This window comes from Emys orbicularis, chromosome 5, assembly GCF_028017835.1.
Source record: "Emys orbicularis isolate rEmyOrb1 chromosome 5, rEmyOrb1.hap1, whole genome shotgun sequence".
Taxonomy (NCBI): Eukaryota; Metazoa; Chordata; order Testudines; family Emydidae; genus Emys; species Emys orbicularis.
In genome coordinates this window covers 93,194,319-93,206,887 of record NC_088687.1, presented here as the reverse complement: position 1 = coordinate 93,206,887, position 12,569 = coordinate 93,194,319, and the positions used below count along the sequence as shown (strand labels likewise).

Below are 12,569 nucleotides of genomic sequence, written 5' to 3'. Positions count from 1 at the left end.
TTGTGTGTTTAGTTGAATAATATTTTTGTATAAGATTTTTGACTCTGAAAGCAAAGCTTATACCCGCCTTTTAAACTCCCTCTGCATCTGTAGGCCCCACTCTGGTCATCACGGAATATTGCTGCTATGGTGATCTTTTGAATTTTCTGAGAAGGAAACGCGATTCATTTATTTGCCCAAAGCGTGACGAATATGCAGAAACAGCAGTTTACGAGAACCTTCTGCATCAAAAAGAGCCTGCATGGTAAGAATAATCTGTCAATACATAAAGGCATAGCCAGAAAGTTCAGAGGGAGGGTAAATCAAAGCTGATCTAGTGAAAAGAAATCACAAGAGGGCTTTTGTGTAGTGTTTTCTAAAGATTGCATAAATTTATTTTAAAAAAAATCAATTTAAAAAGATGATTTGATTTTTACAAGTAAGTTGTTTGTGGCTTGTTTAAGATTATAGTTCAAATTATTTCATGCACTTCTACTTTTACTGATTCAATGGCTTTTCTATGATTGAGTCCAGTGCCATTCCTTCGATCAAAAATGTCCATCTTTATTTTTAGTTATCATTACTGCTAATGATTGGCAGCAATCAGTTTGCAACGTAAATGACGATACGGCCAATGTTGTTGTGTTATAGCACTCTGTTACCATGAGTTACTGCATTCGCAAATAGCTTTTTACAACAAAAATAATGCCTTTCAGTATTGCATTAAATTACACAAGATCTTGTGACAAAAGACCCTGTGCCACCATTTTGGAGTTAAGATTTCCCCAACCATTGTTCTTGCACTCTTTTTCCCCCTAGTGTTCATCCGCTTGTATATTATTAATTCAATTTAAGATACAGCCCATCTGTGCAAAGGTTCTTCTAATTCTCTCTTTTCTTTAAAGTACTGAAGACGTCATTTACCAAACCTTCACTTGTATAGCAATAAAGGACCCTCTCTATATTTCAGTCTGTACTGTGCAGCATTGAGCCCATTACTCTACTTTAGCAAACTGAAATTAAAAAGAATCCAATAGAGCTCTTAGTAGGAGCTAAAGCACTTTGCTACAGTAGGAAGTTATGTCCCTGTGGTGTTAAGGATGTATCTGCCACATCACCATTGTGCCGTAACACCTTCAAGAGAAGAATGGTCATGTTAGATCAGTACATGGACAGACAACACTGAAGAGACCACCTGTGTGTTTAAGGAAGTGGTTCTGGTGTTTCTATTTGAATCCCACCATGAGGTTATGACTCCTGCTGGAGGTGCCATCTTTCAAATATGATGTAAAGCTGAGAATCTCATTATTTGAGTTTCACATAGAACTTTTTTGTAAAAGGTTGGATGGGGACTGTAGACTGTAGAGTCTTTACCAATTTGAGTATTGCTGTGTGCTGTTGAATTGCAGCTGCATAACACCCCAGAGGGCTCTGCGCGTCAGTGGAGGGGTGAAGTGTTTAATTACCTCTCAGGTTTGTTGTGAGACCAAGCGTAATGTTTGCAAAGTGATTAGATATTCTTGGATAAAAGGTGCTGTATATGAGCAAGGTAAAGTGAATTTGTGTCCATATAGTTCAAAAAGATACTAAATGGAAAAATATTCATCATTGTAAATCCCTAGGTATATATTTATAAACTATGTAATTAGAGTCCATACATTTGAATATGCATAGGGATGGGAAAACCTGTATTTTTTAAAAAATCAAATTCCCTCTAACGTATCCTGATTTCTGCAACCAAACTTGAACCTTTTTGGAAATTCTGATGTTCAGTTAACTTTTCTCCCCAGTTTTATCTTCTGAATTTCAACTGAAACTTGAATTACCAAATATATTAATAGAAGCTGTCCTGAATAGAAGGAAACATTAGAATGACATCAGAAATATCTAGCCATTTCTTTTCCAGACTAAACCTTAACTATTAAGAATTATAAAGACCAATTTTTTGGGTGCTTATCTGAGCTAAACTCTAAACTTTGAGATCAGACCATTATTTATTCTATAATGCACATCCTTATAGCCTATTTTGTCAAATCTCATCACTCTGTACAGTATTTTTGTTTTCTTTTTAAAAATAATTAACACTCACAAACCTTATTTTTTTCCAGTGTTAATCGTTTGTAAAATTTTAGATTCAAATTTGTTCTTAATGTTTTTATGCTAAATTATCCACACAGTGATGTCATCAATGAATATATGGACATGAAACCAGGAGTCTCTTATGTTGTTCCACCAAAAGCAGATAAAAGAAGATCAGGGAGGACAGGTAAGTACTTATCCAGAAATCTAACCCACATCCTATAGTACAAAGAGGGCTTTCTGATTTCTTTTCAATTTTAAAATGATCTTTGCTGATGGATGTGTCTATTTAAAACCCTAATTCAATGTGACAAGGATTAAAAAAAAAAAAAGAATAAACTCAGTTAAAAAGGCTTCATGTGTCTCTATGTTGTGAAAACATTGAGATGATTATTCTACCATTTTGGTAATGGATGTTATTATTAAAAGCAAGAGGAAAATCAAGGACATGGTAGGCCTTTTACTCAATGCGGGAGGGGGGAGGGGAAATAACAGAAAATGTGGAAATGGCAGAAATGCTAAATGACTTTGTTTCAGTTTTCATCAAAAAGTTTAGTAGCAATTGGACATCTAACATAGTAAATGTCAATGAAAATGAGGTAGGATCAGCAGCTAAAATAGGGAAACAACAACTTAAAAATTACTTAAACAAGTTAGATGTCTTCAAGTCACCAGGGCCTGATGGAATATGTCCTAGAATACTCAAGGAGCTGACAGAGGAGATATCTAAGTTATTAGCGATTATCTTTGAAAAGTCATGGAAGACTAGAGAGATTCCAGAGGACTGGAAAAGGGCAAATGTAGTGCCAATTTATAAAAAGGGGAATAAGGACAACCTGGGGAGCTACAGACCAGTCAGCATAACCTCAGTACCTGGAAAGATAATGGAGCAAATAATTAAGCAATCAACTTGCAAATGCCTAGAAGAATAATAAGGTGATAAGTAACAGTCAGCATGGATTTGTCAAGGACTAACCATGTCAAACCAACCTAATAGTGTTCTTTGACAGGGTAACAAGCCTTGTGGATGGGCAGAAGCAGTAGATGTGGTATATCTTGACTTTAGTAAGGCTTTTGATGCTGTCTCGCATGACCTTCTTACAAACAAACTAGGGAAATACAACCTAGATGGAGCTACTATAAGGATGTGTGAATAACTGGTTGGAAAACCATTCCCAGAGAGTAGTTATCAGTGGTTCATAGTCAAGCTGGAAGGGCAAACCAAGTGGGTTTCCCACAGGGATCAGTTCTGGGTCTGATTCTGTTCAATATTTTCATCAATGATTTAGATAATGGCATAGAGAGTACACTTATAAAGTTTGTGGATGACACCAAGCTGGGAGGGGTTGCAAGTGCTTTGGAGGATAGGATTAAAATTCAAAATGATCTGGAAAAACTGGAGAAATGGTCTGACGTAAATAGGATGAAATTCAATAAGGACAAATGCAAAGTACTCCACTTGGGAAGGAACAATCAGTTGACACATACAAATGGGAAATGACTGCTTAGGAAGAAATACTGCAGAAAGGGTTTTGGCTATCATAGTGGATCACAAGCTAAATATGAATCAACAGTATAACACTGTTGCAAAAAAAAAAAAAACATCATTCTGGGGTGTATTAACAGGAGTGTTGTAAGTAAGACATGAGAAGTAATTCTTCCATTTTACTGCATGCTGATTAGACCTCAACTGGAGTCCAGTTGTGTCCAGTTCTGGGCACCACATTTCAGGAAAGATGTGGACAAATTGGAGAAAGTCCAGAGAAGAGCAAACAAACATGATTAAAGGTCTAGAAAACATGCCCTATGAGGGATGATTGAAAAAATTAGATTTGTTTAGTCAGGAGAAGAGAAGACTGAGGGGGGACATAATAGTTTTCAAGTACATAAAAGGTCATTACAAAGAGGAGGAAGACAAATTGTTCTCTTTAACCTCTGAGGATAGAACAAGGAGCAATGGGCGGTTTAGGTTGGACATTAGGAAAAACTTCCAAGCTGTCAGGGTAGTTAAGCACTGGAATAAATTGCCTAGGGAGATTGTGGACTCTCCCTCATTGGAGATTTTTTTATGAGCAAGTTTGACAAACACCTGTCAGGGATGGTCAGATAATACTTTGCACTCAAGGCAGGGCTCTGGACTATCAGACCTCTTGAGGTCCCTTCCAGTCCTATGATGCTATGTATTTTGGCAAAGCTCCAAGCACGGTGGGTCCCGTGCTTCCAGGTGGATTCAGTGGCCTCAGAAGCTCACTAAGGCCCTCAGTGTGACCTCCCTTTCTCAGTGTAGTGGCAAAGGTCACAGCTTATTGAGATACTTTCATCACAGGCCAGTATGGAAGGTAGAATACCCACAGTCTCTGTTGCTTCTTAGAGCTCAGTAGGTGCAGTTCGGCCTCCTGCCTGGACCAAGGTCTGCTTCCCCTCTCAAGGGAATCTCTGTAGAGCATGGGGGGGAAAGGGGGAACCCGGGCCCACCCTTTACTCTGGGTTCCAGCCCAGGGGCTCTAATGGTAGCAGCTGTTGGCGGCTTCCCTTTCACCACCAGAGCTGCTTTGAATCCCTGGGCTACTTCCCCCATTATCCCCTTTTCCTAGCTTCACCCTTACTTCAGGATTCAGCAACACTTCCTCTCCTCCAGTTCCTTTCACCTGGGCTTCCTTGAGGGAACTGGAAGGAGAGCTTTTAAGCAGTATGAGTAGGACCTTGATTAGTTCCAGCTGTCTCCATTAGCCTAACAGCCTTAACTGACCCTTTGCCGGTTAATTGGTGTCAGGTGCCTGCATTAGCCTAATGACCTTAACTGGTTTAATTGGCGTCAGGTGACTTGATTGTCCTGGAGGAGCCTTTGTTTGGCTATCCAGGGAACAGAGACCTACTCATCCTAAGGCTGATATACTCTTTTATACCTCATGGTCTAAGTCCATCACAGTATGGATTGAGTTTCCTTATTTATTCAGCACCACATTCTGATAAATATAAGCCAAATATGTTTCCAGGCAATCATACTTAGTCCATTTATAAAGTGTTTGCATTTGTGTTGCTTAGGATCATATATGGATCGAGATGTTACCATTGCCATATTAGAAGATGACGAATTGGCTCTGGACGTTGAAGTTCTACTGAGTTTTTCTTATCAGGTGGCAAAGGGCATGAGCTTCCTTGCCTCCAAAAATGTAAGTTGTGAATTTGAGTGACAGGTTTTCTTCACATATTGACATTTTAAAACATGACTATTTCACCTGTTCAGTAATCTTTTAAACAAACACTGCAAATTAACAGGGTTCTGCTGTACCGTGAAGACTTGACTAGTCTATTCCTTTGTGTAACTCTAGTCCTGCATTTTACCAGCCTAGAATTTTGCACTGAAAAGTGCTAGTCTGCTCAGAATGAATTTTCCCTGGACTTTACTCGCATAAAGAAAAACCTCTAGGCTACCTCTGGGAGTACAATGCTCAAAAGGCAGCAGAATTGTTGCATTTCCACTGCTGAGGGCACTGGGAATTGGAGAGCTCCTTCAGTGCATGGAACAGAGCACTGTTTTCAGGGACTTTTATAGTGTGGAAACTAGATAGAATTTGTGAATGAATCTGATCTTCAAAGAAGGAGATCCCTCCAAAAAGAGAGTCAAATCATGAATGTTTTAGAAGGCTTATTCTCTGTGACATCCGTGAACAGTTTACAAACTGAAGAGCATTAGAAGACAGCTGAAGAGAGGTCTATGCACAAAATGTATGTATGTTCAGAATTAAACCCTGGTCAATCTGATACTTTTGAACCATAGAACACCTTCTTAAACAAGTGGATCATTACAGGATGGGTATTTTCAAGGTTTTGGTTTAACATATGGGATACTTTTTGTTTCCTACTGAAGTATCTTTGTAATTTTTTTTAAAATGTTAAAATCAACATAGAGACCCACAAATTGTTTTCATTTGGACACACTCAGTTTGCTCTGTGCTTTCTAAAGGTTTCATAGGAAAAATTATGGAATATCAGAAATTTAGAACTATTAATAATGTCCCTACAATTTGGCAATTAATATGAAAAAAGTAACAAAATCTAGGGACATTATGTTGTACAGTATACTTTGAATCCACTGAAAAAACAAATATATGTAATTTTAAACCCCCTACCCCACAAACAACACTACATTAAGTGTGGGATATTCAAAAGTATAAATGTTGGCCTAATTCAGCTCCTGTTGAAGTCAGTGATGAAACTTCAGTAGAAGTGTAGAATGTTGAGTAGTATTTTTGAACATCCCACCCTAAAAGCACATTGCTTCACTTTGCAATCTGAATCAGCCTTAACTCCACCCCTTTGTGTGAACATGTTAGGATGTAACTTTTAATACTTTTCCATTGGACCCCTGCCTCGTTCAGTACGCAGGATGGACAATGCTGAGTAAAAAAAGTAGCTGTTCATTATTTTTTTTTATCCTCCTCATAGAGTGGCTCCCTGAACCATTCATTGTGCACCATCCCGAACCTTGCAATGAATAAGGAATATGTTTTCTTTCTTTATAGGCTTTTCTGCTACACTTATCACTGAGGTTGGGAAGTAGTAGTATACCAATTTTACAGTGCAGAGCTTTAGGCATGAGAGTGAGCCTGTGGAGAGGCAAGGATAAAATTCCGCTTTCTCCAGTCAGAGCACAGTGCTTTAACCACAAGACCATTCTTTCTGGGCCAGTGGACCATACCAATTCTGTAGGAATGAGGGAGGGATGCTTTGAACCCCAGACCATTACATCACTTTACTGCATTAATGGGGCTACTCACATGCTTGAAGTTACACACATCCTTAAACACTTTGCTGCACTGGGGTGTGAATAAGGCAGGAATCCCATGGGAAAAAATAGTACAGCAGCATGTAATTAAAGATAGTTTCATAATGCGTGCATCCAAGAGGGCAAGGTAAGGTTTCTCATGCAACCGTAAATTGTCAGTTCCTGACTTTTGATTGCTTCATTTTGCAATCTTAATGTTATTTTTAAGTAGCTTTTAGTATGAAATTTCCTACATATTTTTAAAAGAGAAAAATAAAGAAATTTCACTCTTTTCAGCTATTTGCTAGACAGCTGTGTACTGCTCAGTACATACAGTCAATGAGACCGGAACCTTTAATGCATTCCATGCATTCCTTTCTGTATTGTGTGGAAGAAGACAGAACTTTTAAGGAAGCAGGACTCTGCTTCTTCCAACTCTTAAATCCTTCTGCACACACCTGCGCATAGCATAGAGGAAGCGTCCTGCCTTCTTCCACATGACTGGTGGAGGTACATATGGAAAGAGGCATGACTCCTGCCAAACCCTTCCAGTTGCACCCTCCTATATCTCCATTACTTATGCACAGATATGCTTGTCACTGGAAGATAATTAGTTTTGTTATTTAACATAAGGCAGTGCCCATGCACAGAGTACATTATAAACAATATTTTAATTTGCCCAAATCCTGTCTGATTTTCACAGGACCAATGAAGGGCATATCTATGACCTAGTATATATAACATTTTCAAAAGTGCCTAAGACCAATTTTCAAAATTGACATAGGCACTTAGGAGCCTAAGTCTTAATGAAAGCCTGTCTCTTTTGAAAATGAGAATTAGGTTCCTAAGTAATATAAGTGCTTTTGAATTTTTGACCCTATATTTTTGCCTAATTTCTAGTTTCCATGACCTTCCCCTGGGTCATGAAAATTGTTTTTTAAAAAAACTATCATTTTTTTCCCTAGAAACAAATTGCATTTTTCCCACTCTGACTGTGTTAGAAAATAGCCCAATCATTTTTGATGAAACTTTCAGAAAAAAATTCTTTCTGGCTCAGAGCAAGCACACTGAACTTCAGCTGAAAGTGTAAAACTCTGAGAAAGTTATAAGGAACAGAAAATGATCCTTCCTAATGGAAATGCTTAGGCCACCTTAACTATAGGCAGCAGTATATGCACTGCCTCCTGTATGTTTCAGTAACATTATCGCGCTATAAAGCTTGATAGCCAAGTAAGCTTTTTAAACTCAAACACTTGGACTTTCAGTTTGCACTATATATTATGTTTAGTTAAATACATGTATATTCAAGAAAAAACACACACAGTCAGCAATTCTGCATCAGCAGTGAAAAGTAATGAAGATACTAACAAATATTTCCCCGTGTTTGTTTGTTTTATTACTTTAGTGCATTCATAGGGATCTGGCGGCAAGAAACATTCTTCTCACTCATGGTCGAATAACAAAAATTTGTGACTTTGGCCTTGCTAGAGATATAAAGAATGACTCAAATTATGTGGTCAAAGGAAATGTAAGTACTTGACTAGGAAGCATCCTAAATTATCTTAATTGCCAAAGAAATCTTTTTCTAAAATTTAGTTATTTTTAAATCCTTAAAATTAGTGGTGCTGTTTTTGTTTGGCTAATTATTAAAATAAGTATTTGTACAAAAATGTTCTAAAAATCAGGTTTTATGGTGTTTGCTTTGTTATAAATATGCAGATAACAGAAATTGTAGTCTAAATGTGAGATATTTATTAAGTAGGACAAAGTGGGAAGCAGAAATAGGCTTGATTTTCACTGGTTCCATATTCTGAGGTTAGCAATGAAACTGACTTTAATTTGTATATGTAACAGACATAATCTGACACTTGCAGTTGTAGATCCAATTTCTCTATCCCAGATACATATGGCCTGGAGTGAGATGTGACATTTTGGACCAAAAAAGAAAAGTCTGAATACTCCAATCCAGACTATTCCCAATTACACTAAGATCCCTTTTTGCCAAATCTTAAAGTGAATGCAAATTGCATTTATGCCCACTTTAAGTCCATTCTTAACTGCCAGAGCTGTTAATGGGTCCTTGATGAAAATCTGAAACATATGGGAATAAACTACAGGAGCGTGCTAAGAACTTTCTTTAACATGATTTGTCCAAAGAAAGTCTGGATCTCAAATGTTGTTGTCCATGGCTTTTCCATTATGTTTTATAGTCATACCAATATATATCTATTTATGTCACTTCAAATACATGTGACTTTCCCAGTGATCTCCAAAAACAACCATTTATATTTGTTCAGTTTATTAAAAAAAATTAGGACCTGTGTTCAACAAAATGAACCCCTCAAATTCTTCCTGACTGCTCCACAACCAGAAATCTACCACCATTCACTAGCTATAAATTCATTGCTCCTCACAAGGAAAAGCCCAGGAGAACAAGTGGGCCTGGCAGCGTAAGCTGAAGATACAAAAATTCAAGCTCTGGCAAGCTGACAAGGGTAGAGAATTCCACAGTCCCTCTCACTGAAATTGCCTGTTCCTCCTGAAGAAACCCCAATGGGTAATCGCTTAGGTGCCTTCGATACTCTCAACTGCTGTGATGTCCCACAGGGAGAGGCAGTCTCTGAGGTAACCAGAATGTGACCATTTAAGGCTTAAGTGAAGAAGACTGCATTTGTCAGATGGTTTTGGAGATCTGCCCCAGCCATGTGTGCTGTTCCCAAAATTCAGTATAGGGTACAGTTGAAGTCAGAGGAGGAATTCAGCAAAGCAGCCGGGCTGGGTTGGTAAAATATCTACTGAGTGCTGCTCAGTGACATTTACAAAGAAACTGAAGTGAGAGGCAAGGTTTAATTTTCAGCCTCGAGTCGGGATCTGCTTGATCACTCGTGCATCAAGGATTTTTAAGTGCAGGCCAGCAGCTTGTGAGGTGGGCAGTAACTAATTACATTTCACTTGTCTAGACTATGCTTTAGGTTGCCCTGAGCTGCTTGACAAAAGGATTTTTCTTAGTCTGAGAAGGTTAGAGAAGGATAGGCAGCAGCTGCTAGGGAAGAAGAGAAACTGGGGCTGCTGTGGGAGGGGCTCCTCTAATTGTGTCTGGCCTGATCTGAAACCCAGCTAAGGCTAGGAGCATTGATGCTCTGAACAATAGTGGCAGCCACTTCTGCTGCAAGTAGCTGCATGAGTATCTGGTTGTTCTAACTCAGCCAAAAATTATTCCAGTATCTAACTATTGCAGCTATATATTTCATTTAGTAAACCATCAGTAACTCAAATTGCTCATCTACTCCAACCACATGTTCTTATCGTCACCCATAGCTCTAGGCAGTTGATGGAAAGATATTAACCTTTCCTTTCCCTTCTCATTTTCTTCTCTTCCTCTTAAGTCCTTTCCCTACTTCCTGCTTCCCTTCCCTACAGGACATCAAGGCTCTTCTAGACAGAGTAGCTATAATATATTTTGGTATACATTGTTTCAACATTGAGTTAGAAGGAAAGGGCTGGGATTCTCCCATTGCAATACCAACATTCTGGGGACAGCGGAAAGGTCAAAGGAATGAGAAGGAAGAAAGGAAATGAATCAAGAGGTTTTAAACACTTTTTTAACCATTTCCTTTTTAGCAGTTTGCATTTTTGAGGGTGTGTGTGTGTGTGTATTAGAAGCTAAAGCAGCTACCTTGGTTGTCTGCTTGAAAAACTGGAGTGCATCAGAGCAGTGTAAGCATAATAGCCAATCCAAATAAAGAGATATGCATATTCAGAGTCTGATTATTTTAAACAACCATGCCATGTTCATACAAATCCTTGTATTCTGATTGGCTATCATCCATTTTAAATCAGATACAGGGAGTCACACACTATTTAGAAAAACAACTATATAACAGTTATGCAAATCAGACACTTAAACTAATCAGAGTGCAAGGAACGGTATAAATGTAGAAAGCCTGTACAGTGATGGATCAGTAACTGTATGGCATTGCTGCACTCTGACTTGCAGAGAGAATTCCACTTCAGTAATAATATATAAAAAGATAGGTAACCATTATATAAATGTACATTTGATATTATTAAATTTTCTAACCTGCTTGTCTAATTTTTGTTTTCACCTTCATCCCCAACCCCTGCAAAGGCTCGGCTTCCTGTAAAGTGGATGGCACCTGAAAGTATTTTCAACTGTGTTTATACTTTCGAGAGTGATGTCTGGTCTTATGGAATATTGCTTTGGGAACTGTTTTCTTTAGGTAAGACATTTACTGATTGAATGTGTACTTTGTATTTCACCTAGAGTTTATTTCTGATTTTAAAATGGCATTGATCAATTAAATGTTGTATCCACAGGAAGCAGCCCCTACCCTGGAATGCCTGTGGACTCTAAGTTTTATAAAATGATTAAGGAAGGATACAGAATGTTTAGTCCAGAATGCGCACCAGTTGAAATGTAAGAGACAAGCTATCACTACTAATCAGCCAATAATTTTTTAAACAAAGGAAGTAAAACTTCCAGATATGGACTAAATGTACCTTATAACATTGCCTTTTTTTTCCTTCAAATTTTCCACAGCTGAACTAGCTTTAATTGTATAACACCTGCATACTGTGATCCTTTTATGGTCTAATGGCTCTGTCATGAAAGATATTCTAAGTTACACAAATAAAGATAATACACAGAGCATACTAAACAGTTTCAGTTGATGTAAACTGGTTAAATTGCACCAACTTGTGCAATTCTTGTACTTGTGTTCTACTTCCTGATTGGAATAAGATGGTCCAAGCATCTTTTTTACTAGCCATTCCCAGTTTAGTATTATTTTCAAATTGTCAATATCAGACCCATTATCTTTAAATAGGTAGCTATCATGCTGTAGCAACTCCTTACGCAGAACTTCCATTACTGTCAAAGGGAGTTCTGCCCACAGAATCTCAGCAGTATTGGGTCCTTAGTATTCATAGCCAATTGGGCTAGTGCTACTATTTCTACTCTTATAAAATTTGTTTAAACAGTTTTACTTAGCTGTGTTTTGAAATTTGGGGATAAGTTGCTATTGTTACACTGTATAACTTCAATCTATTTTAGCCCATACAAATAATAATGGAGTTATAATACAGAAATTATTTCTTGCTGAAATTTCCAGTCAATAATATTTAATTTAATACATTTGCAGGTATGAGATAATGAAGAGTTGCTGGGATGCTGATCCTTTACAGAGACCAACATTTAAGCAAATTGTACAGCTAATTGAGCAGCAGCTTTCAGATAATGCAAACCATGTAAGTATGAGCTTCCATATGGATCTTCAATCTTTAATATTAAATTTCTCAAAAACCTGTGTGATTTAAATCAGACTCTAAAAAGAGAGCAAAAAGTTCAGTGGCCTTTTTATTTATGTACTTTTGCACTATAAATTTTGCCTGTTAGGATGATTTTCAGACTTACCCCTAGCTCTTCACTGTGCCATTCCCTCATAAATGGTATGCTCATACTAACTTTTGAAAACTGTGTGTCTGCATAAAATGAAATAAACACAAGTTAGAGTATGTTTTTGATGTTTTGCATGTTTTTGAAAATGTACGTGCTGTGGCACTATAGATGTTATAATAAAATATGGTCAGAGCTCTTGATTTCTTCATATCTTAAAACACAGACTAATCTATTTATATGGAATCTCATAATTGTGGATGTATCAGTCAGGAATGTACCTTTTCTTTTGTTTGAACAGCTAAGTGATACACTTTCTGGATTTGG

The 12,569-nt window shown here is 37.7% G+C and overlaps 1 protein-coding gene across 1 annotated transcript in view; it reads left to right on the top strand.

The window, feature by feature from the left end:
- Window positions 1–12,569, top strand: part of KIT (KIT proto-oncogene, receptor tyrosine kinase) — a 68,376-nt gene that overhangs the window by 54,814 nt on the left and 993 nt on the right. The window contains exons 14-20 of the mRNA XM_065404819.1: window positions 94–244; window positions 2,157–2,245; window positions 5,104–5,231; window positions 8,232–8,354; window positions 10,956–11,067; window positions 11,165–11,264; window positions 11,989–12,094. Of these exons, the coding sequence (XP_065260891.1) occupies window positions 94–244; window positions 2,157–2,245; window positions 5,104–5,231; window positions 8,232–8,354; window positions 10,956–11,067; window positions 11,165–11,264; window positions 11,989–12,094 (809 nt within the window). The remainder of the gene's footprint in view (window positions 1–93; window positions 245–2,156; window positions 2,246–5,103; window positions 5,232–8,231; window positions 8,355–10,955; window positions 11,068–11,164; window positions 11,265–11,988; window positions 12,095–12,569) is intronic.